The sequence below is a fragment of the Plecotus auritus genome, assembly GCF_963455305.1.
Source record: "Plecotus auritus genome assembly, chromosome: 10".
NCBI lineage: Eukaryota > Metazoa > Chordata > Mammalia > Chiroptera > Vespertilionidae > Plecotus > Plecotus auritus.
In genome coordinates this window covers 23,412,978-23,437,615 of record NC_137785.1, presented here as the reverse complement: position 1 = coordinate 23,437,615, position 24,638 = coordinate 23,412,978, and the positions used below count along the sequence as shown (strand labels likewise).

Below are 24,638 nucleotides of genomic sequence, written 5' to 3'. Positions count from 1 at the left end.
TGTCATGATGTGCTTCCTATGACTGTTATAGATCAACATCATTTTTATTAAGGTGTTTACCCTTTGTTTTTGTTAGAGCCACTCAGAATCTTGGCCTATTTGTGTATGCAAATTAAGTTCAATATTTACATTTACCTCAAGAATTCAATATTTTCACTTACCTTAAGAAACTTCCAAGAGATAGAGTGACATAAGATCTGAGTTGAACTCTGGAGAATTTAGTTTTCTATGGTCCTTTACTCTTAACTGTGCTAGTAAGTGCCTCTCTGACTTCAAGGTCTCATTCTGTATATGTATGAAAACGGGGGGCCTGGAGAACAGTGATTCTTCCAAACTTTTTTTATCTTTTAATGTAAGAGCTTTGTTAAGGTAAAATTTACATCCTGCAAAATTCACCTGTTTTAAGGTACTGATCCATTGATTTGTACCACAATCCATTTTTAGAACATTTCTATTACCAAAAGATCCCTGGTGCCCGTTTGTAGTCACTATTCATTTCTAACTTGAGCCCCAGATCGCCACTAATCTTACTGTTTCTCTAATTTTTCTTTTCCAAATATTTAATTGATTCAGGTGGAATCATACGTGGCCCTTGTGTCTGGCTTCTTTAATTTAGCATAATGTTTTCAAGGTTCATCCATGTTGTAGATTGTGTCATCATTCCTTTTTATGGCACAGTAATATTCTTTTTTATGGATACAAAACATTTTGTTTATTCATGCACACAGAACACCTTTTGCAAATAAAATTTTATTTCATGTTCCCATGTATGATGCATATGGCCAGAGGCCTTCATTGGAAGGGGTGTGTGTGTGGGGGGGCGTGACTCTTGCCTACTAGTTGTCTCCATTGCATTCCCCAAGCAACTATTATCAAGTCAAGAGTTGCTTGTATCTATGAAAAAAAAAATTCTAATTAAGTTCTTGAAGAGCTTTGAAGCACCCATGGGTTCTCTTCTAGTCAAGAGGTTTTTAGCATTCCCTTCAAATTCACATGTTTTTGTTTTTTTTTTATTCCGGTTTCTATCATTCTGGTTGTAGGTAGTTCTTGCCTGCTGCCTCTTTATTTTTGTGGCACAAATAATTAAAGTAACAAGAACTATGAGGGCTGAAGACTTAGGTGAACTGCACATGACTCCCATTAGTGCTTTAAGCAGGGTTTGGGAGCGGGGGAATTTGGAACTACCTCTTTGCACTAGGAGAGAGTTGAGACATTGGTTATATTTTATTGGAAAGGCTTGACAACTCCAACTCTTGGTGACTTGAAATATTAAGAATATGAAGCTAGACCTTTATTTGGTGTTTGGGTAGGGGACCTTGGTCTCTTACAGTGTTTTGCCTGAGGAGGTGATTAAGAGACACTTAAGTTGATTTTTCCTTCTCGGTTTTCCTCATCAGTTTTGATGTGCTGCAGAAATCTGTTAACTAGATTTATTAATCTTGACTGCCTTTTTGCTTAAGAAGTGAGTTTAAAGTAAAATGAGGAAAGTACTGAGTTTGGGGGTGGCTAGCCAGTACTAGAGGAATGAGGATAAAGAGAATAGTACACGGGAGCAACATGTGTGAAAGAATAGGCAATAAAGACGGTGTAGAGGTGTAGACCGGATTTTTTTAACTTGGGCACTATTGACTCTGGGCTGAATTATATGTGTTCTTCCCCCCTCCACCCTTACTAGTGGATAGAATGTGCTAGGAGGAACCAGTTCAATCAGGCGTAAGAACACACCTTTTTCAAGACAGTATGGTCTGGCATCACTTAAATGCTAGCCTATTAAACAATGCTAATACAGCCAACTATGCAATTAGTTACAAAAGTGGTATTTTTACAGCTAAATTTTAATTGAACTGAATGGTACCCTTTCATGGCCTAATCATAATTCTGTTTTCTCTGGAGTTAATTCAATAAAGATTTATTAAAAGCAAGGTATATCTACATACTTAGATGACTATTGGGTGATACAAGTAATTTCCTCTCATCTGAATTGTGTTTTTTAATTATTTGTAAATAAATAATTTCAGATGTACTTTAGCTATACCCAGAATTATAATCGTAGCTATATTCTTTTTTAATGCAGAGTAGAAGAATCTCAGAGTTTCATGGAATGTTAGCTGTCAGCAAGATCAATTGCTTGTCCAAGAAATGCATTTCCTCTACTTTGTCTCCCTTTAAAAATATATCATTAAGTCTCATTCTTGGCATGTATTATTTGAACTGGTTTGTTTGCATTCAGTATTTGATGTCCAATATATTTTGATTATACCTGTATTAGAGGCATAATGATACTTAATTATGGAAACCCATAATTATGTAAATACCATCTTTTAGAGTTTACCTTTGTATGGAAAGGTAACCAGATCTTCTATATATAGAACTGATAGATATTAAATCCAGTAAACACTTAGTGGATCCAGTAACAGCCCTAATTAGGCCCTAGGAGTAAGTGATACTACAGATGGTAAGCCCGTTCAGAATGAACTAGCTAAAAGCTTAGCCTTACTTTAGGAGGGAGACACAGATTTTAGTAAACAATTCCTAGGAAATAGATCCCTTTTAAGCTTTATTATATTACATGTAAAATTAAAATTTAAATATTTTGAATCTTTGTGCCACTGTCTTTACCAGAAAATATTTTTCTAGATAATATTTACTTTATAAACCTCTATTTTATGAGGTTTATAAGGTATTTAAGTAATATATTTTATCTAATTATAAATGTGTAACATACACTTTTTGTAAAAATATGAATGAATAGAATTTAAGAAGAAAATAACTACCTGTATCATACCATTGAAATGTAGAACCTGTGTTACCACTTTGGTAGACCTCTTTTCATGTTCTTTTTTCCTGTGCACATAGATACATATATAAAAATCAAAGTGTGGATCACATTGTACATTAACAGTTTTATTTAATGTGTCATGAGGATTTCCCTATATTCTTTGGAAAATATATTAGTTTCCTTTTGCTGCTATAACAAATTTCTACCGACTTATTGTCTTAAAACAACCCAAATTTAGTATCTTACAGTTCTGGAGGTTAGTAGTTCGAAGTCAGTCTCACTGGGCTAAAGTCAAGATGTCAGCAGGGCTTAATTCCTTTTTCAGTTTCTGTAGGCACCTGCATTCCTTGGCTCCCAACCTCTTCCTCTGATTACTTCAGCCTCATTCATCATCACATCTACTGCCAGCTCAGAGCTCCTGCCTCCCTCTTACGAAGACTCTTGTAATTACATTGGACCCACCTAGATAATCCAGGTTCATCTCCCCATCGCACGATCCTTCATTTCATTATACCAGCAAACTCCCTTTGGTCATATAAAGTAACATTTACAGGTCCTGGGGATTAAGATATGGACATCTTTGGGGGATCATTATTCAGCTTTCCCAAGGAATATAATTAAGGAACATAATTGGGAATTGCTGCATAACATCCTATCCTATCTAATAAAAGAGTAATATGCAAATTGACCATACCTCTGCTATACCCACAAGCCACCAGCCAATCAGGAGCGAGTATGCAAATTAACCCAACCAAGATGGCTGCAGCCACAGAGAAAGCAGGAGGCTTGGGTTTGCCCGGCAATGGAGGAAGCCAAGCTTTCCGCCTGCCCTGGCCGGCCCTGAACTCTACTCAAGGCTACAAAGTTTCAATTATAGAAGATAAATAAATCCCAGATACCAGGGCCTCCTCTTGGGTTGCCGGGGGGCATGGCCAGCCTGTAAACCACCATAGGCCCCTCACCCAGGCTGCCCCATGTCCCAAGGGAACCCCCACCCTGATCCAGGACACCCTTCAGGGCAAACGAGCCAGCCCCCACCCATGCACCAGTCCTCTATCCTATCTAATCCTATCTAATAAAAGAGTAATATGCAAATTGACTGTCACTCCAACGCACAAGATGGCTGCCCCCATGTGGTCAAAGATGACTGCCCCCATGTGGACACAATATGGCCGTCACAAGATGGCCAGCAGGGGAGGGTAGTTGGGAGGGACCAGGTCTGCAAGGGAAGGCAGTTGTGGGCAATCAGGCCAGCAGGGGAGGGCAGTTGGGAGGGACCAGGCCTGCAAGGGAGGGCAGTTGGGGATGATCAAGCCTACAGGGGAGGGCAGTTAGGGGTAACCAGGCCGGCAGAGGAGGGAAGTTGTGGGCGACCGGGCCTGCAGGGAAGGGCATTTGGGGGGGACCCAGGCCTGCAGGGGAGAGCAGTTAGGGGTGACCAGGCTTGCAGGGGAGGGCAGTTAGGGGCAATCAGGCTGGCAGGGGAGCAGTTAGGCATCAATCAGGCTGGCAGGGGAATGGTTAGGGGGTGATCAGGCTGGCAGGCAGAAGTGGTTAGGGGCAATCAGGAAGGCAGGCAGGCGAGCAGTTGGGAGCCAGCAGTCCTGGATTGTGAGAGGGATGTCAGACTTCCCTCAAGGGTTCCCAGATTGGAGAGGGTGCAGGCTGGGCTGAGGGACACACACCCCCATGCACAAATTTCGTGCACCGGGCCTCTAGTCCTATATAATAAAACCCTAATATGCAAATTGACCGAATGGCAGAATGACTGGTCGCTATGATGCTCAATGCAGTAGCTACCCCCTGGTGGTCAGTGCGCTCCCACAGGGGGAGCACCGCTCAGCCAGAAGCCAGGCTCATGGCTGGCCAGCGCAGCTGTGGTGGCGAGAGCCTCTCTGGCCTCCGCTGCAGGCGGGCGATAAGGAGCGAGGGGTCCGGGACTGCGAGAGCCCCGGACTGCAAGAGGAATGTCTGACTGCCAACTTAGGCCTGATTCCCAGGGAGTTGGCAGGCGGACACCCCCCGAGGGCTCCCTGACTGCTAGAGGGCGCAGGCCGGGCTGAGGGGACCCTCCCGCCCCCCCGTGCATGATTTTCGTGCACCGGTCCTCTAGTTCTATAATATGGATGAACCATAATTATTTAGCTAGTCCCCTATTATACTTTTAGATGGTCTCTAATTTCTCCCAGTTATAATCCTTGGACATAAATCATTGTATGCTTTCAGATTCACACATATATGCAATGAGTTTCTAAAGGAGATTTCAGAAAATCGGTGTAGCCTACCTCTTAAGAGTGTGGCCTCTGAAGCCAGATTTCCCCAGTTCCCAGCCCTGCTTTCCCATTCACTGGCCATGTGACTCCAGGCAAGGTTTTCAGCTACCTTGGGCCTCAGTTTTCTCATCTGAGAATGAGGGTAGTAACAGGTTGTTGTGAGAATTAAATGAGTTAATACATGCAAATTACTTAGAAAAGCTCAGTAAGTATTCCTTTTTATTGTTATTACTGGATTTATTAGACCAACATTTTTTACATTCGTCTTTAAGGCTTTTAAATACACACTGGCAAAATATTCTAAAAGGTAGTAAGAACTTTTTTACATTCACTAGCAGCATATGAGAGTACACATTTTATTGGGTTGAGTTCTTCAACATGATTATATTTTATACTGATTGTCTCAATTTACGTCTGTTAAGATGTTATTAGAGTTTTATAATGTAAACTCGAGGCCCGGTGCATGAAATTCTTGCATGGGGGTGGGGGGGGGCGTCCCTCAGCCCGGCCTGCACCCTCTCCAATCCAGGGCCCCTGGGGGGATGTGTGACTGCCTCTCGCAATCTGGGACCACTGGCTCCTAACTGCTCACCTGCCTGCCTGCCTGATTGCCCCTAACCCCTCTGCCTGCCTGATCGCCCCTAACTGCTCCTCTACTGGCCTGATCACTCCTAACTGCTCCTCTGCTGGCCTGATCGCCCTTAACTGCCTCTGCCTCGCCCTGCACCTGGAACCCAGAATTCTCTCTTCCAGCCTGTCGCAGGCACCCGGGACCTGGGCTTCCCTGCCTCTGGCTGGCCACAGGCATCCAGGACCCCAACCAGCTTTGCCCAGGCCAGCCGCAGCCACAGGGGACCGTGGGTGAATGGGTGGCTTCACCCGGGCCGCAGGCACTGGCGCCCGGGACCGCAGGGCAGGCGGCTTGTCCCTCTCCCGGGCTGCAGCCACTGGCGCTGGCGCCCAGGATCACGGGGTGGGCAGCTTGTCCCTCTCCTGGCCTGCAGGCACTGGCACCCAGGACTGCAGGGCGGGCAGCTTGTTCCTCTCTCGGGCTGCAGCCACTGGCGCTGGCACCCGGGACTGCGGAGCAGGTGGCTTGTCCCTATCCCGAGCTGCAGCCTAGCTGGTCCCCATTCCTCTCTCCTGAGCTCATTTGTGCCTGACTGGTCCCCATTCCTCTCTCCCCAGTGTTGAGTGTCGGAGCCGTTATGGTGTGAGAGCGTGATGACTATTTGCATTTTAGCTCTTTATTATATAGGACTAGAGGCCTGGTGCACGGATTTGTGCACTGGTGGGGTCCCTTGGCCTGGCCTGTGAGTTCTCACAATCTGGGACCCCTCAGGGGATGTTGGAGAGCCAGTTTCAGCCCGTTTCTCCTCAGGCCAGGCCGAGGGACCCCACCAGTGCACCATCGGGGCGGGGGAGGGACCACGGAAGGGCTCCAGGGCCCTTCTTGCCCAGTCCTGATCCTCCAGACCCCAGCAGCAAGCTAACCTACCAGTCGGAGCATCTGCTTCCTGGTGGTCAGTGCGTGTCATAGTGACTGGTCCAATGGTCAAACGAACAGTTGGATACTTAGCATAGTAGGCTTTTATTATATAGGATTATAGAAACATTGAGGTTAACTTTAACAGAAATTTACTTTATGATGGATCTTTTCAGGAGTTCTCTCAATTCCTTAGATTGAGAAATACTTTTAATTTCACTTTGACTAGCTCAATCCCATCTGTTAGGATATCATTCTGTGTAACGGTTGATGTGTGTGTCAATCTCTTTGACATGGTATATGGTCTGGTTATGCACACAGTGAGTCTAATATAAGAAGCTTGTAAGTGCACTCCCCACATTTTAAAATTCGGTACTCCCACCCTTCTCAGTGCATTTCTAGCACCTGAGACTAAATATAGAACTTATTTATTTGCATATTTTGGAAACAATGTAAAGGTTCCAAGAACAGTATAAAACCTTTTCTCTTTGAACCGTTTGAAAGTAAGTTGCAGGCCTGGTGCCCATTATCTCCACATTCTTTAGTGGGCATTTCCTGCGATTGCTTGGACCTTATTAAATAATCATAGCACAGCCTTCAAAATCAGGAAATTAGTCTTTTTAAAATGTTTTTATTGATTTAAGAGAGAGGGAAAGAGATAGAAACATCAATGATAAGAGACAATCATCCATCCACTGCCTCCTGCACACCCCCTACTGGGGATCGAGTCCACAACCCGGTATGTGCCCTGACCAGTAATCTAACTGTGACCTCCTGGTTCATGGGTTGACGCTCAACAACTGAGCCACGCCAACAGGACAGGAAATTAGTCTTGATACAGCACTGCCATCTAATCATAGGCAGGCCCTATTCAGGTTTTGCTATTTGTTCCAATAATGTCCATACAGCAAAGGGGCCCATTTCTGAATCTTGAGTTGTAGTTAGGGGTCATGTTTCTTGAGTTTCCTTCAATCTGGAGCCATATCTAAGCCATTCCTTGGCTTTCATTACCTTGGTACTTATGAATATTCTGCTGTCCCTTGGTGTGGGTTCTGATACTTCCTTATGATCCCATTGAGTTTGTGCATATTTGGCCAAAGGGCTCTTGAGCGCATCTGCTCAGTGGCCCCGGTTCCTTGTGTCCCATTGCTGGTTAACTTAATGAAGTTTCTCCACATAAACTTAGCCTTTTTCCCTTTGTAAATGAGAATTTTGTTGGGAGGCATTCCGAGTTTATGTGAATATCTCATTATTTAAATTTTCAATTTATTTTTTTAATATATGTCATTGTGGACTCGTGTTTTCCTCTTTTACTCAATGGTTAGGATCTGTTACATTCATTATTTATTTTGATGCTCAGATTATCCCAAGCTGGTTTCTGTATCCCATTGACACATCCCCATAATTCTTTGAGCACTTCCTTCCTTTCTGCTAGAATAAGATGTTTCAGACTCATCTGTTCTTAACTAGCTCCTCCTCCAGAGAGCCTGGTTTCTTTTAGTGAGAATGGTGTTTAGAAGACCAGTGCTGGGCACTAGGTGGGCTCCCTCCTATTGGGATGTCACTGCTCCAGTGTCCTTTCAGGAGACAAAGCTAGGAAATGTATGTGTGTATACACATGCAAACACACATTTGCATATATTTGTTTCTACATCTGTCTATCAGGGGTCCTCAAACTTTTTAAACAGGGGGCCAGTTCACTGTCCCTCAGACCGTTGGAGGGCCGGACTATAGTTTAAAAAAAAAAACTATGAACAAATTCCTATGCGCACTGCGGGCCCGGGACGAGTCGGCTGCTAAGCAGGACAGGCAGCGGCACCCGGTGGGCCGGATAAATGTCCTCGGCGGGCCGCATGTGGCCCGTGGGCCGTAGTTTGAGGACGCCTGAAAAACCTTAAGTTCATACCAGTACTTCCAGTTTTAGTCTGATCCTGCATGGTTCATTCAAGTTTCACTCCTTTTCATGTTTGTGACTTTATTCTTTGACAATGAGAAAGTTGCCTTCCACTACCTGTAAATTATTTATTTGATCAAATCAATTTCCTTTTGTTGTTGCCATCACCCCATTCAGGCTCTGACAACCCTTACCAGGTGCCTCTCCCCCACACGCACCTTTCTGATCCTCTTAGACTCCATTTTTCCCACACCGGCCACTGTTGCACTTCCACCAGTGCCAACCTTCTTGTCCTCAGCTGAATTATTCAGAAAGGGAAGAAAAGGAAAAGTTAGAAGTCTTTTTAAAAGTGTTTTCCCCCCATATTGTATGTGTCTCTGTTTATATACTCTGTGCTTACCTTATACGTACTTGTTGCTCCTTATTTGCTTGCCAGTAGGTGGGGAGCCTGCCTTGGGGAGAGTGCTCAACGGGTTTGCATTATATATGAGAGCCAGGACGGATCCACCATAGACTCATGTGAATAGATGCTTCAGATATGGGAAAGTGCAGTCTGTGCCTTTAAAGGCCCAGTAGAGGAGGCAGTGGAGACTGGCCATCTTTAAAACAAACAGGCCAAAGGCACAGATGTTGGTTGTAAGTGGCCTGTGTTGCAACCCTAGTGCCCATGCCTCTAGCTCCCTGGTGGTGTTTTTTGTTTTCCTCAAAGCAAATTTAAATTTTGAAACCCTCTTATTCTGGGATTAGGAGACCACAGAAACCTTGGTATCTGTCATAACTTATGATCTATAGCTCTTTGAAGAGAGTGTCTCCTTAAAACCCAGATTTTAGTTCACCTTTAACGTATATAAGCAGATCAGCTAGATCCAAAAAAAACAAAACAGGTGTATCCTTGTCCCTGTCATTCCCAACCATATCATTTATCCCACAGGGTTTTTCTACTTGAGGCTATCTTCCTTCCAGCCCCGCTGGGTTTGGAGACTAGAGTAGGCTGGCCTTCACTAGTGTGGCCCTTTTGGGCAATGACTAAACCAGTGGTCTCTTTCATTTGACCACTCTTCATATAGAAAGTTTTTTTTTTTGTTTTTTTTTACCTCCCTGTTCCCTAATGCCCTAAGCCATGGCCTCACAACTCTAATGCTCCTGAAATTTCGTATGTTCAGAACTCACCTCCTACTAGTATTTCCCAAACCAGCTTTCCTGTAGCCTTCTCCATCTCAGGTTCAGTTAGGGGCAAGAGGCCTTGGTCTTGTCCTTGGCTCCTCACTTGCACACCTGCCACATCTGGTTGTCAGCAGATTCTGTCAACTTTGCTGTCACATCTGTAATGTGACCGACCACCTTCATCACCTCTCCTGCCCCACCCTGGCCCAAGCAACCATCTTTACAGGCATCTTCCAGTTGGTTCCCTGCTCCTGCCTGTGTCACTTCCCTGCTCTGATCATGTGTTCCCTTCCCATTCATGGTGAAAACTGAGGCCTTTCTCTGACCCACGAGGCCCTCCTTAGTCTGCCTCCCTGTCATCTCGTTTCCCCTTCTGATTGCCCTTCCTTTATGCTGCTCCAACCACACTGGCCTCTTTGCCTTTCTTTACACAAGTTGGGCATGTTCCTTGCCCCATGGCTTTGCACTTGCTTTCCCGGTGCCTGCAGTTCTCTTTCTCCCGGGGCTTGATGAGCTTCCCGCTTCCATCAGAGGCTCAGAGGTTTCTGGAGCACTCTGTCTAAAAGTTCAGCCCCTCCCTTGACATGCCATAATGTCATATCCCCTTCTTTCTTTTTTTTCTCCTTCAAAATATAGTACAGTATTTATCACTAGCTTAGTACTGTATGTTTTAATTATCTTGTATATTGCCCGTCTCCCTACAATGGAAGGTCAGCTCCATGAGGTCAGATGTTTCTGTTTATTGTGTTTGCTGCTCTATTCCTACTGTCTGGAACAGTGCCGGGCTCCTCAGAGTTGCTCAGTAAATGAGTTGGATGAGTGAACAAAATTGCTCAGCAGTCCCACCTGTTTTATCTCTGCTAGTTCACCCCCATTGGATGCAGAGGGCCTATATTTCCAGTTGTTTGCTGGATGTTCTGGCTCAGACTTCATACCTGCTTGAGGTCCTTGCCCCTCATCTTTCAGCTTCTTCAGACTGGCATCTCATTGCCTTCCCCTCATACAGATGACATGTTGATTCTGTGCATGGCCTGCATTTTCCTCTCCTGTGATGGAGCTCTGTTCAGGATGCCCCTTGCCCCTCCTTATTTCCCTACTTCCAGCCCTACCAGTTCAGATTCCCATCAGAGCCAGCTGCCATCCACTTCATCAACAGAAGCCTCCTGTACACCAGGAAGAACCTCAGTCCAGTGTCCCCGGCACTCTCCGTGTGCGTCAATTTGACACTTTACTTTCCTATGCCATGTTTAGCTGTTTGCGGTTATGGTTGGCCTATTTGGTGGATCATACCTGGAGGACTGTGTCCTTCACTTACTAACAATACTTGTTTATTCTGCAGTACCTGGCGGTGTCTTAAACTTGCTTAACACTCTATAAACTTGTATGATTGAATGAATAAATTAAGGTAGACTGCCTTATGCTATTACAATGTCCTGTTTTTCAAAAGCCTAAAAAGTTTTTTCTTTTTGGGGGAGAACTGATTACCTTAGACATTTTTTAAAGTCAGACTCCTGCCTCAGCTGTAAGAGAACATCAGCCATCTCTTCTGCATAAGGCTGCATTGAATTTGGGGGGAACAGATTTAATTACAGTGGATCTGACACAGTTAGGTCTAAGACTTGCTTCTAGTATCACTAATTAATACTTGTGTTATATATAGCCCAAATATGTCATACATTCTTTACCTTGAGGCAGAAGAGTTTTAATAGATTTGTTTATTTAAGTGAGAGACCCATTTAAATCTTTAACTATAAGATAATTTAATATGACATGAACACTCATCACCAATGATTATTAGCTTCAGTTTCTTTGACCAGTAATACTATAATTAGGTACAACATATGCTCAATGCAGTTATATTCTGTGATACTCCATCACTACAAATATCTATTCTATATATATAAAAGGCTAAGTCACTGATCATCTGTCTGTCCGACCAGCCAGCCAGTACATATGACGCACACTAGCAATTTAAAAATAAACGTTGACTCTTGCATGCGCAATACATATAAAGCTCTCGCTGGCGCCAATCGCACGTGTGTATTTTGATTTGTCATTGTTGATTGTGAATTTGGTTGTTTTTGTTGACATTCTGAAGCTGAAAGAAAGCAGCGGCATGGACAGAATATGTTTAAAGACCAACTAGGCACAACGTATCTCTGAAGCCAAAAGAAGCCGGTGTCCCCGTGTGACACTGGCCTCCCATTTAAATTAATTCAAAGACAGTTTCCCCTGATGGCAGCATTTGCGATTACTATTAATAAATCACAAGGACAAACTCTAGACAGAGTAGGAATATTCTTACCTGAACCTGTTTTCGGACATGGTCAGTTATATGTTGCTTTCTCTTGAGTTCAAAGAGCATGTGACATTAAAGTTGTAAGTACTTCATCACAAGGGAAATTAGTCAAGCACTCTGAAAGTGTTTTTACTCTTAATGTGGTATACAGGGAGATATTAGAATAAGTTTAATCAATTTATCAGTCATTGTTTTTACCAATGTTTTTATATCATGTTTTTGTTTTTATATCATGTCTTTGTTATATCATGTTGTTATTGTTTACTAATCAATTTATATACTATTTTCATATATTTTACTAATTTTCTTTCATCTCTGACACTTCTATTATAGAGAAAGGGTGAATAGTGATATTAAAATATTTTTTCTAATTAATTTCCTTTCATTGTGCACGAATCCGTGCACTGGCCACTAGTCTAATCCTATATAATAAAAGAGCAATATGCAAATTAACCATCACTCCGCCACACCCACAAGCCATGCCCACAAGCCAATCAGGAGTGAATATGCAAATAAACCCAATCAAGATGGCTATAGCCACAGAGAGCAGGAGGGAGGCTTGGGTTTTACTGGCAATGGAGGAAGCCAAGCTTTCCGCCTGCCCTTGCTGGCCTAGGCCTCCACTCAAGGCTACAAAGTTTCAATGATAGAAGATACATAAACCCAAACAGAAATGGCGGCAGCCACGGAGCTGGAAAGAGCAGGAGGCTAGGGTTGCCCCCCGGTGATGGAGGAAGCCAAGCTTTCTGCACACCCTGGCCGGCCCAGGCCTCCGCTTAAGGCTACAAAGTTTCAATTATAGAAGATACGTAAGTCCCAACAGAAATGGCTGCCTCCACCGAGCAAACAGAAGGCTTGGCTCCGCTCCAGGCTACAAAGTTTCAATTGTAGAAGATAAATAAACCCCAGAAACCAGGGCCTCCGCTTGGGAAGCCAGGGCGCGTGGCCGTCCCGCAAACCACCACAGGCCCCTCGCCCAGGCCCCTCCATGCCTCAAGGGAACCCCCACCCTGATCTGGGACACCCTTCAGGGCAAACCAGCTGGCCCCCACCCGTGCACCAGACCTCTATCCTATCTAATAAAAGAGTAATATGCAGATTGACCATCACTCCAACACACAAGGTGGCTGCCCCAATGTGGTCAAAGATCCTGCCCCCATGTGGACACAAGATGGCCAGCACAAGATGGCCAGCAGGGGAGGGCATTTGGGAGGAACCAGGCCTGCAAGGGAGGGCAGTTGGGGGCGATCAGGCCAGCAGGGGAGGGCAGTTAGGGGTAACCTGGCCAGCAGAGGAGGGAAGTTGGGGGTGACTGGGTCTGCAGGGAAGGGCAGTTGGGTACCAGGCCTGCAGGGGAGGGCAGTTAGGGGTGACCAGGCCTGCAGGGGAAGGCAGTCAGGGGCAAACAGGCTGGCAGAGGAGCAGTTAGGCATCAATCAAGCTGGCAGGGGAGTGGTTAGGGGGTGATCAGACTGGCAGGCAGAAGCAGTTAGGGGTAATCAGGAAGGCAGGCAGGCGAGCAGTTAGGAGCCAGCAGTCTTGGATTGTGAGAGGGAAGTCGGACATCCCTCGAGGGGTCCCAGATTGGAGAGGGTGCAGGCTGGGCTGAAGGACACACACCCCCATGCACGAATTTCGTGCACCGGGTCTCTAGTACTAGTATAAACAAAAACAGTTGGGGCTCACTCCCAAGCATACTACTGTGAAACATGTTAGAGTGGCTTTGGTGTCCCCTACTTATTTTCTTTGGTCTTTCTATTCTTGTCTGTTTTTAATTTCTTTGTTCTTGTGGTTGGCATACTTGTTCTAACTGTTGATATGGAAATAAATTTTAAAGTTTCATTTCCATCTGATGAGCTCCTTGTCACCACACTTAGTCTTTAGTTTCAGAGATAGACCTTTTCAGGATCTTTTGTTATTACAGCAGTGAAAGTGCTAATTATTGACCTTATCAAAATTCTTTAGCCTCTTGCCCCTTGCTCATTGTTTTCCTCTTTATAGAAGCACATATGGATAGTCCCAGAAACTACAAACTCCATGTTACTCAATAGCACCAGTGTCTGATAGAAGATGGGTTTAACAGCTTGACAGACCTCTCTTGAAAGGGGCTAACTCCTTGTCCTAAGTCTTCAAATGACAACAGAGAGCCTATCTTGTCTCATTCATTTATCTTCCCCTTGCTGGGTTATTTATGTTTCTGGTGTGATCGATGCAACTGATTTTTCTGGGCATGCTACAGCCAGCATTGTTTTTTACTGCTGCTCTGTTTTTCATTGTGAAGAATGATCTTTTCTTTTTAACCATTCAGATATTTTTAAAGGTATTTGTAATTTAACACTCACATAACATTTTCTTTGGCAACAGCTTACTTCACACTGTCCACTCATTTCTAATGAAGAGGTAATCTGGTTATAACATATTTAGCAGGTTAAATTTCTTTAAGTTGCGGCATTAGGTAAAATAAATTAAATGATAGTAAAAACCCTTCGATCCTCCTTTAATAGAATTAGCAGAAAATATTTCAAAATCTGAAGTGTAACTTGAGTACTTTCAAAGCACAGTGTCTCTTAAAGAAGGTATTAAGTACATGACTTGAATGAAAATTAGTTTGTTCTTAAGTATTAATTTTGCACTAGAAAGAAAGGGTGTATACCAAGCTTTTGCCTGAAAAATTACTGAAATTTATGGCGAATTAAATTGTTGATTGGGAAAATGCCTGTTGAAGAGTTGCAAATGATAGGAAAATACAGAATCTTAAAAAGAAGCAAAATAAAACATGATAAGCAAAGTATCATGATTCCCCTTCTCTCTGGTTTCCAGGATGATCGGGGCCAATATGCTTAATATTCCTGTTGTTTTTTCTTAGCCTTAATTTTCTTTATTTTTCTCACTTATTTTATCCTTTCTTATTTTGAAACTGAAAGAGATGAGAAGTAACTGAAAGTGAAGTAATGTGTTTTGTGGTGTGTCTTACATTTATCTTGCCTTATAACTGGGATATCTTTCTGACCCTCTTATCTAAATTGCACCTATAACTAAATCCTAACTAGTCTGTCAGTGTGCTACTAATGTCTCTGTGCTTGTTTTGTTTTGTAGATTGGCTCGCAGAGTGATTGCTCATCCCCTTGGACTTTGGTTCTGTGGTGCCAATGGAGTGTAGGACTCAGTTGTCTGGGCTAGAATGACAGAAGCCTAATGTCCAAGATGGAGAAGAAACGAAGAAAGAAATGAAAGCCTCTTTTCAGGCCAAATCACAAAAGGCCATGAAATTTAACTTTTATTTACATTGGACAAGACTGTAAAATGGCTGATCAGTAATGTTTCAGCTTTTAGCTGAAACAAAAATTAACTTATAATCAAGGAAGAAAAAAGTGTGATTTGAATTTATGCGATTTTATGACCATATTCACTTATTGACCATGAAGCTTGTCAACATCTGGCTGCTTCTGCTAGTGGTTTTGCTCTGTGGGAAGAAACATCTGGGTGACAGACTGGAAAAGAGATCTTTTGAAAAGGCCCCGTGTCCTGGCTGTTCCCACCTGACACTGAAAGTGGAATTCTCTTCAACAGTTGTGGAATCTGGTAATGATATTCTTTTTAATATTTTTTATTGATTTCAGAGAGGAAAGGAGTGGGAGAATGAGATAGAAACATCAATGATGAGAGAGAATCATTGATCAGCTGCCTCCTGTACACCCCACACTGGGCATTGAGCCCACAACCTGGGCATGTGCCCTGACCAGGAATCAAACTATGAGCTTCTGGTTCATAGGTTGATACTGAGCCACGCCAGCCGGGCATGATATTCTTTTTTTTTAAATATATTTTATTGATTTTTTACAGAGAGGAAGGGAGAGGGATAGAGAGCTAGAAACATCGATGAGAGAGAAACATCAATCAGCTGCCTCCTGCACACTCCCCACCGGGTATGTGCCCGCAACCAAGGTACATGCCCTTGACCGGAATCGAACTTGGGACCCTTGAGTCCGCAGGCCGACGCTCTATCCACTGAGCCAAACCGGTTAGGGCGGCATGATATTTTTTTAAATGTTAGGGATTCTGTCTATCCTTTTTGTTTCAAACTTACTTTAAACATTAGGTTTTACGGAAAAAAAACACACAAAAAAAACATTAAAAAACACACACATTTCTTTTCACAATAAAGTTCAGATAGGGTGAGTGCATAGCACGTGGATATTATATTCACTCTGCTGAAGTTTCCTTCCCCAGTGTAGTTAGTTTATATGAAGCAAGGAAATGGATGTTCTGAATTCTTTTCCTAAACCTTGATTCCATGGAACAGATGCCATTGTAACTGGTGAGGGTTGGGAGTTTGGAGGTGCCAAATGTTTAATGTACTGAAGTGCAAGTGAGCAGATGTGATAACTAGCAACTAGTCTTGTATAATCTCCAATTTTTTTTACTGTTTTCAGTAAAATAAAATTGAACCTTCACTTCTCTGGGTTCCTTTTGCTTGTTTGAAAAACTTACATGTACTTCTTGCTGTATATTCAAACTTCTGTTAATATTTGCTTTTTTAAAAATAGCACAGGTGTCTGATTTTGAGTAATATAGTCTGTAATCAGGGGATTCATACAGATTATTTTAATATAAAGTTCTGGAAACTGCTGTCCAGAACATTTAAACCAGTCTTTTTGTTTACTGCTCTTTTCACTGTGGGTTTTAAAATATGTAAGTTTTCTTTTACCAGGGACATTTTAGAGTAGATATAATCTATATGTGTACATAAATTCTTATTTTTATTTGTGGTCATTGATTTCAGAATATATTGTGGCTTTCAATGGATACTTTACAGCCAAAGCTAGAAATTCATTTATTTCAAGTGCCCTGAAGAGCAGTGAAATAAACAATTGGAGAATTATTCCTCGAAATAATCCATCCAGTGACTACCCTAGTGATTTTGAGGTGATTCAGATAAAAGAAAAACAGAGAGCGGGGCTGTTAACACTTGAAGATCATCCAAACATCAAACGGGTAACACCCCAACGGAAAGTCTTTCGTTCCCTCAAGTACACAGAGTGTGAGTACTGAGATCCAGGCTAATGTGTATCAATTTCTGTTTCACTTGGATTTAGAGAGAGAATGTACATATTCACCCATGTTGTGCTCCACCTCCCCCATACTCCACCCTCGAATTTATTTTGAAAACTCAACTGGTAGGATAGCTAAAAAATAGTATAGTGAACACCCATGTCATCTCATCTGGTTTCCTCAATTGTGAACATTTTCTTGGCAGGAATTTAAAAAACAAAAAAGAGGCTTTCATGTTGTTCTGGTGGGGAAAAAAAAAATCAAAGTTTACAGTAGAGGATGATAATGATTTTTGTTTCTGTTGGGAGTAATTTTCACCCAGGTTTGTGTCAGAGCCTTCAGACGTTGAGGCCGCGATGTCCCTTCACACTCTGAAATGAAAGTTGGTGTCTTCATGAGTCTCCTCCTTGCTTGCATTTTGCTTCTGTCAGTATGTTTTCATTTCTTTCATGGCATCTCGCAAAATGTCTTTTCCTTGGGTTTCATTTGGTTTTCTCAGAGCCTCCTGACTATGCATGATCCTGTCTTAGCTGAGTTTATTTCAGTCCTAAGTTGTGCAGGTGTGAAGATGGAAAGAATTCAGTTATTTCCTTTTCAGTTCGAGGGCTTATTCTTTCCTACACCTTTACAACTTGGGCTTGTCAAGATAGAGTTTATCCTCAAAAATTAATTGCCTGTTTATTACATAATATTTTTCAAAGCATGTGTATTAGCAAAGAAAAGGTGTGTGTTTTTCCTGTTATAAACTGAAGTAATAAATGTCTAGTTCTATTATTATTTCTTTCATTGGGAAGAAAAATAAATGAAATTTTGCTTTTGTTTCTTTGTCATATAATGGGCCTGAGAGCCTCTGAGTTTTAAAAACACACACAGAGGAGAGAAGGCTAACTAATTTGCATAGTCTGACCAGCCACATCCCAGTCTCAGGTGTCTGACTTCTTCAGAGCTCTTTCTGTTAGTCCAGATGTTTTGTGGTGCTTTTTCTCTTTAAAAAGCAATAGCCTCAAAACAATCCAGGAAGATAAAGACAAATCAAACCTGGTACAATTAGCTAAATATTGTATGTTGTTTCTTTTTATTTTATCTTAAAAAACTTCAGAATATTTTAGGAAACATGGGAATGCCTAAAATTTTAGCACAGTAATCATAGAATGTGATGGTTAGGCTTCTTTATAGCCTCTCCACCGTGGCTGTCTAATGCTGTGCTTAACTATCCTTGACTTAGGAGAAAATTTACTTCCCCCTGGGCCCACTCTCTTAGTGCTGTTCGTGACTTTGTGCAGTGACCAGTTTTTCTTTGTTTCAACTTTTCTTATCCTAAAAAAGGACATAATACTGTCTACCTCATAGGGTTCTTATGAAGCTGAAATGCAATAGTGGATGTGAACAGACCTCAGCAGGTTTTAGGGTATTGTAAGTAGACATTAAATGTTACTTATTCCTGTGGCTCTGTTGTTAGAAGACTTTGCTTTATTTTAGGCTGACACCTGTCTTACTCTGGATCTCATCCCTGGCTCTATCCCATGAGCCCTAAGACAGAGCTAACCTGTTTTCTACCAGATAGAACTTAAAGATGTATTTTGAGTATATTCATGGTATCTCCTCTTGAGAATTGCCTCTCTACAGGATAATAAAAATCTCTAGTTCCTTCAACACTTACTCATATGACATGATTTCAAGTCCCTCATCATTTGAATTGCTTTCTTTTGAATATTTTTCAGTTTTTCTAAATTGTTCTCAAAGAGTAAAGCCAGACTGAATTCAGTACTTAATATAAAACAGAAGAGGCCCCTCCCTTGTCCTAAATATTATTCTTCAGTGAGTACCTCCAGTATTGTCCTGTGCTGTTGACTTAAAGAACAGAATCAACACAGGAAGTTTAGTACAGAATAATTGCAGTTGGACTGTGCAAATAATTACTTAGTGGAATTGACATGACTATATATTTTTCCAGTTCCTCTGTACTTTCTTGGGTGTAGCCTGGTAAGACCAGGATAAAAATTATAGTAATTTGCTTTAGAAACAGAACTTCAGGAGTATTATAGATTTGCTCTTCTTAAGACTGAGTTGAAGTACATTTTTTTCCTTCATTATAGCATTAAAAAAAAGTATTTATAGATAGTCAAGTCCCTGCTTTTTAGTTAACAATTAGGCAAGTTTTGATAAACGTGTACAGTCAGGTACCCAGCAACAAAATCAAGATATAATTTAGTTCCATCACCCTCAGAAATGCACCTGACTCCTTTATAGTTCTTTGCTTTTTGAAAGGTGGCATTCTAGTAGGTAAGCATACTGAGAATATCGAGAAATATTCAGATGGAAGAAGGTCCTATTGATGTTTGGCCAGAGATGGGTGTAATGAGGTAACATGGCCTTTTCCTGTCACAGAAATCAAGTGCTGTAAAACTTCACGATTGAGTAGTGGCCATTCTCTTCAACTTTCCCCCTTTTTCTGGTTCAGCGAGAACAAGTTGCTGATGAAAAATCTTCAGTGTTACTATCACAATTAACTTTATTGCTTAAAAATTGATTATTTTATCAATCTTTCTGCCTTACATTGGTTAGAAAATGTTAGGTAAAAAAATTTTTGGGAACCAAATGATCGCCAGTAAGAGGCTATAAATATAACTGCATTGAGAAAATCCTTCTAGCAAAGGGAGAGAATCCCATTTTCCTTCAAAGAGGATTTCAGAAGGTAATCATTGCTGTTTAGAATGATTGTTTTCTCTGACAAGTATCGCGTCATTTCAGTGTTTTTCCTTTCTTGGCTCTAGCTGACCCCACAGTGCCCTGTAACGAAACCCGATGGAGCCAGAAGTGGCAGTCGTCCCGTCCCCTGCGAAGAGCCAGTCTCTCCCTGGGCTCTGGGTTCTGGCATGCTACTGGAAGACATTCGAGTCGACGGTTGCTAAGAGCCATCCCACGCCAGGTTGCCCAGACACTGCAGGCAGACGTGCTTTGGCAGATGGGATATACAGGTGTGTGCCATGAACCTGGAAGCAGGGTAGGGTCTGGTGTCCAGGAGGCCCCCCTCTCGAGTGCCTAGCACAGAAGCCAGGTGGCCTCATGCACCTATGCATCTCATTATTTGTTGAGTTGGACACAGTCAACTGCCCCTCATCTTTGACTCCTGTTGTGCTGGGTATCTGTTGCTGTTGGTTTTATAATTGTTTGATTCTGTTCACTTTTTGTGTCTTGTTTTTCTGTACCATTTCTGAGGTTAGACGGGGTAGATTGCAAAGCATTTCTTTTCTCATGACAGATCCATGAACAAACACAGTACTGGCCACTGTTAGAGCTGACTGGTAGTTCAGCAAAGTTCTATAATCTCTCAGGGAAAGAGATGAGATTTAAGATAGTTAACTTTCATTATTTGCACAATTTCATGAAAATGAGTTTATCATTCCAGTGTGGTGCCCTATGTGCAGAATGGCTAAGTAATTGGCTGTCGCACTTGATCATTTATTTCAGAAAAGGAAACAATAATAATGACCATATCCTATGAAAGAAACTCACATCCTTTACATCCAACAAGATTTTTTTTTCTTACTGATTCATCATGGCAGAAAATTTCTATTTCAACTAATGTGAAGATTTGGACCCTAACTTTTAAATGTAAGCCCATTTCCCTAGCCCCCAGCACATCACAGTTTGCCTAGGTGTCTTTCCCCATATCTCCTAGACTTGGAGACCCTTACCTCTCCTCTGATTTCCTCAGCCTCCTGCCTTTCAGAATGCCTGAGACACTTAAACTTTTAACACCTGGTGGACTGACATTTTATTAAAATGATTGTGTTCGCTTGGTTTTATCTTTTGAGGGTGAAAACTCCTTCACAAAAGAAATTCTCTAATCTTCAGAAACACATTTTTATTCCCCAAACCAAATTGTTTCCAATTTTATGTGTGCCTTTTTTAAAAGTAAGCAATGCATTTTGATGGTTATCTCACTGTAATTGATTATTTAAGGTAGTATTGATACATAAACACAACTTTCATTCCAGAAAGACATTGCTTTCATTACAGCTGTTAGCTGTTAAACAATAGAATTATCTTTTTTTTTATATATGTTCTCTAGAATTTCTTGATCTGATAGCATCTATTATTTCACATTGGTGAAGATGGCTTTTGGCCAGTATCTGAAATAGACTCAATATTATAAAACGTGTTTTTTTCTTGAAATGGGATTAGCCGTGCGTGTTCACAGCTCCTCTCTGCAGAGTTTGTTCTCATGAATGAGCAGCAGTGAATAAGTCACTGTCCTTGTCAAGAGTCAGGATAGTTCCCCCGCTCCTAGAGGTGTGTGCTTTGTGAGTGCCTCTCTAAAGAGATGAGGGGACAGACTTGGAGGGAATTACCGCAAGGGGAAATCCATCATCGGAGGAGGAGTGGGGAGAGGTGGTTCATTCCTGAGCACTAGTGACAGTTGAGTGTCCAGCGAGATATTTTTGTTTATCCTCAAGTCTTGTTTAGCAGCAGATGATGGTGTTCCCCAGCCAGGATCCTGGGGCATCTACCCTAGCTTGTGGATTCTGGGCCAACTTTGGCCCTTGATGACATGCTCTCCATGGGTCACAAGGAGGGATGTGTGTTATAGACAAAAATTCAAAATGATGATTTCTCAAACCTGATTGTGCTTGCTTGCTTTTTGGGGCAAGGTGCTAACGTAAGGGTTGCTGTTTTTGACACTGGCCTAAGTGAGAAGCATCCCCACTTCAAAAATGTGAAGGAGAGAACCAACTGGACCAACGAGCGAACGCTGGACGATGGTAGGTGGCCACACAGTGGTGAGAGCATGTGTGAGGCATTTTCTGGTCACGTGGGCTTCATGCAGGACTCCCATCCCCCATTTTAGCAGTTAAGTATTTTTTTCTGAGTATCAGTGATTAAACAGTTTGTGTGCAATAGTTATTCAGACAAACTCAAGTTGTTACTGTTTTAGTGGAAACTTTTCTAAATGTCTTAGGATGTTGGGAGGTGGTATTTGAGGGAGAGAGAGGGGTGCCTGGTGGAGGAGAAGCTCCCTATTGGGGAAAGAGCGGGACTGTCTAGATCCAGAAGTGAGACAGGTATGGTGCGGCCTCTGAGTGGAAGACAGTACTGAGGGACAGAGGTTCTACACTAGGACTTGGAGAATGAGCCTGTTTGAATTGGTTTGAAATGTTGCACGTTGGCACACGTTACCAGCAATTTTATGACTTTTTTTTCCTTTATTTTTTATTTGACTTTTTTTCTTATGGGCAACAGGGCTGGGCCACGGCACTTTTGTGGCAGGTGTGATAGCCAGCATGAGGGAATGCCAGGGATTTGCTCCAGATGCTGAACTTCATATTTTCAGGGTCTTTACCAACAACCAGGTAGGTGTTGAGGGACCCCTGAAACTTAAGGAATTGATATTAAAATGTAAAAAATTAAAACTCCAGAAAATACATACTGGTTTAAATGAACACATCAGCGAGCTGAGCTGCTGCAGATGTTCCACGTGTGCCATGTTGTCTCTCCACTGTCCCTTTGGTATAGCTTTGCCCTTCTGCCCCACCCCTTCATGGCCTCACTGGAACCCTGAAGACCCTGCTTCGGGGCACCTGTGCATAGGGATTCCTTGACTGCCTGTTTCTTCCTCTCCTTTGGGCCTGGCTACGGCTCCTGTGCACTGCATCTTGAGCACATTTCTAGTACTTTCTGCATGAGAGAATAGTCACGTTTGTGTGTTTTCACCCCTACTGGATGTGACCTTGAGGGTCACCTGTGTAGCCCAGCATTTGGCATCATGTTGAGCAATGTGGATTTACGATCCTTTTCCCTTACTCTGCATTAGGAAATGATTTCTAGGAAAGTGAGAGGGTCCTAGTATTTATTTTTAACATTTAATTTCTGTTAGGTAGCACATAGTTTTATATATTTGTGTAAAAGGCAATGTAGGGTAAATCTCCCAACCCTGTCCCCATCCAGCAGGTGCTCCCCTTACTTCCCCGTCTCTCATGTGAGGATTTCTTAATTTCTTATACCCCACCTCCTAGAATTTCTTTTGCATATACAAGCAAATACAAATATGTAGTCTTATTTTTAAAAGCCTTTAGAAAACATGATACTTAATTATTACACTCATTCTTTTTATTGTAAGCTTAATTTTGTATTTTATAGAAACACCTAAATGGTGATACACAAAGTAATTTAACTTCTGTCAGGGAACTAGGAAGAATTGAACATCAAATAAATAGTTCTATGAAATAACTTCTGTTGATGCCATTTATCCTTCAACTTATTTAGCAATAAAGATTATTAGATAAATACATTAAACTATTTAGTTTAATAAACTTGACTTAATACAAGTGTCTTAGGATCAATCGTTTTGTAAGAGGGGCAGTTAGAAGTTTGGGGTTTTGCCTCGGGAGGTGTACTTGAAGATAAGGAGCTGTACTTTAGACCTGGAGAGGTAAGTGCCCTCAGAACATGCTCTCTCGCTGAAGTCTTAGAGTTTCTGGATGTAGGAGTTTACATTTCGGAGCATTATTTATTCTTGGGATTTATTTCTGCAATTTAAGTTAATACTTCATGCTGCTAAGAGTTTATACTTTACCCTTAAAATTAAAAACTCTGTTGTACACTTTGACACTTTCACTGAAACACCTGAAAGACTGTCTTAACATTAACCAGGTGTCCTACACATCCTGGTTCCTGGATGCCTTCAACTACGCCATCTTAAAGAAGATTGACGTGCTCAACCTCAGCATCGGCGGCCCTGACTTCATGGACCATCCCTTTGTCGACAAGGTTGGTCATATCACTGCATAGAACATTGCACTTGGTAATGGCTCCCTTCACAAGCCCAACTCTGAGTGCTTCATGCCTGGTGTGCTGCTGGTTTGCCACCCACAAGGTGACTGCCTTGTAAGGACAGATGGCTGATGACGTGAGGTTTAGTGACTTGCATTGGATAGTAGGACATGGTGTGTTGTTGACTCCTCAGGTAAACACATAACTCATGTTTTCTGAACATGCCTGGAAAGCCAGTGTCTGCTCCATGTGCTGCATAGTCCTGTGTCCTGGCTTTTATTCTTGCTAACATACCAGTTACCAAACACATTCATGCCTATAAGGGTCTAGTGGTACATTTTCAGGGGGAACCCTTCTTTTCTTAGGACTAATTTTCAAAGTTGTGGTTATTTTTTGATAGTTATCCATTGATTGTTTAAAAGTGGTGTTCTTTCATAAATAAATGCTCTCTAATTTTGTAGGTGTGGGAATTAACAGCTAACAACGTAATCATGGTTTCTGCTATCGGCAATGATGGGCCTCTTTATGGGTAAGTATCCCCAATAGGGATGAATTTAGAGGTGGTTCCCCCCTGAAATAACTGAAAAACTGTTGTCTGTCTGTTTTTGTCCTTATACCTGTTTATATCTATCTAAAAATGCATATATAAATTTTCAACATACCAAAAAAGCAGGCTGCGTAATGACCCTCAGGTTCCTACCACTTGCTTCAGTAGTTATCAACTCAAGGCCAGTCTTGTTTCTGTTTAATTTCTCCTTTACTTTGCTATAAATAGAAACTTGGAAGCCTAATGTTTTTATTTTACTTTTTTTCTTCAAAATCAGGAAAGTCAGTCTGTTTGAAAATGAAAGGATTTTGCAGTATTTATGGAGACCCACTCTGTAGGCGGTACAGGGGTGAGGAGGTAGATAGATGAG

At 42.1% G+C, this 24,638-nt stretch overlaps 1 protein-coding gene across 4 annotated transcripts in view; it reads left to right on the top strand.

Annotated features, from left to right (window-relative positions):
• Positions 1 to 24,638, top strand: part of MBTPS1 (membrane bound transcription factor peptidase, site 1) — a 65,509-nt gene that overhangs the window by 876 nt on the left and 39,995 nt on the right. For 3 of the 4 annotated variants that reach the window (XR_013959159.1, XM_080643679.1, XM_080643681.1), the window contains exons 2-8: positions 14,992 to 15,477; positions 16,679 to 16,936; positions 19,722 to 19,925; positions 21,603 to 21,713; positions 22,192 to 22,301; positions 23,602 to 23,718; positions 24,183 to 24,250. Coding sequence is in view for 3 of the 4 variants with exons in the window: in XM_080643679.1 (XP_080499805.1) it covers positions 15,282 to 15,477; positions 16,679 to 16,936; positions 19,722 to 19,925; positions 21,603 to 21,713; positions 22,192 to 22,301; positions 23,602 to 23,718; positions 24,183 to 24,250 (1,064 nt within the window). In the remaining variant the exon portion in view is untranslated. The remainder of the gene's footprint in view (positions 1 to 14,991; positions 15,478 to 16,678; positions 16,937 to 19,721; positions 19,926 to 21,602; positions 21,714 to 22,191; positions 22,302 to 23,601; positions 23,719 to 24,182; positions 24,251 to 24,638) is intronic. The other variant, XM_080643680.1, reaches the window with a different exon arrangement.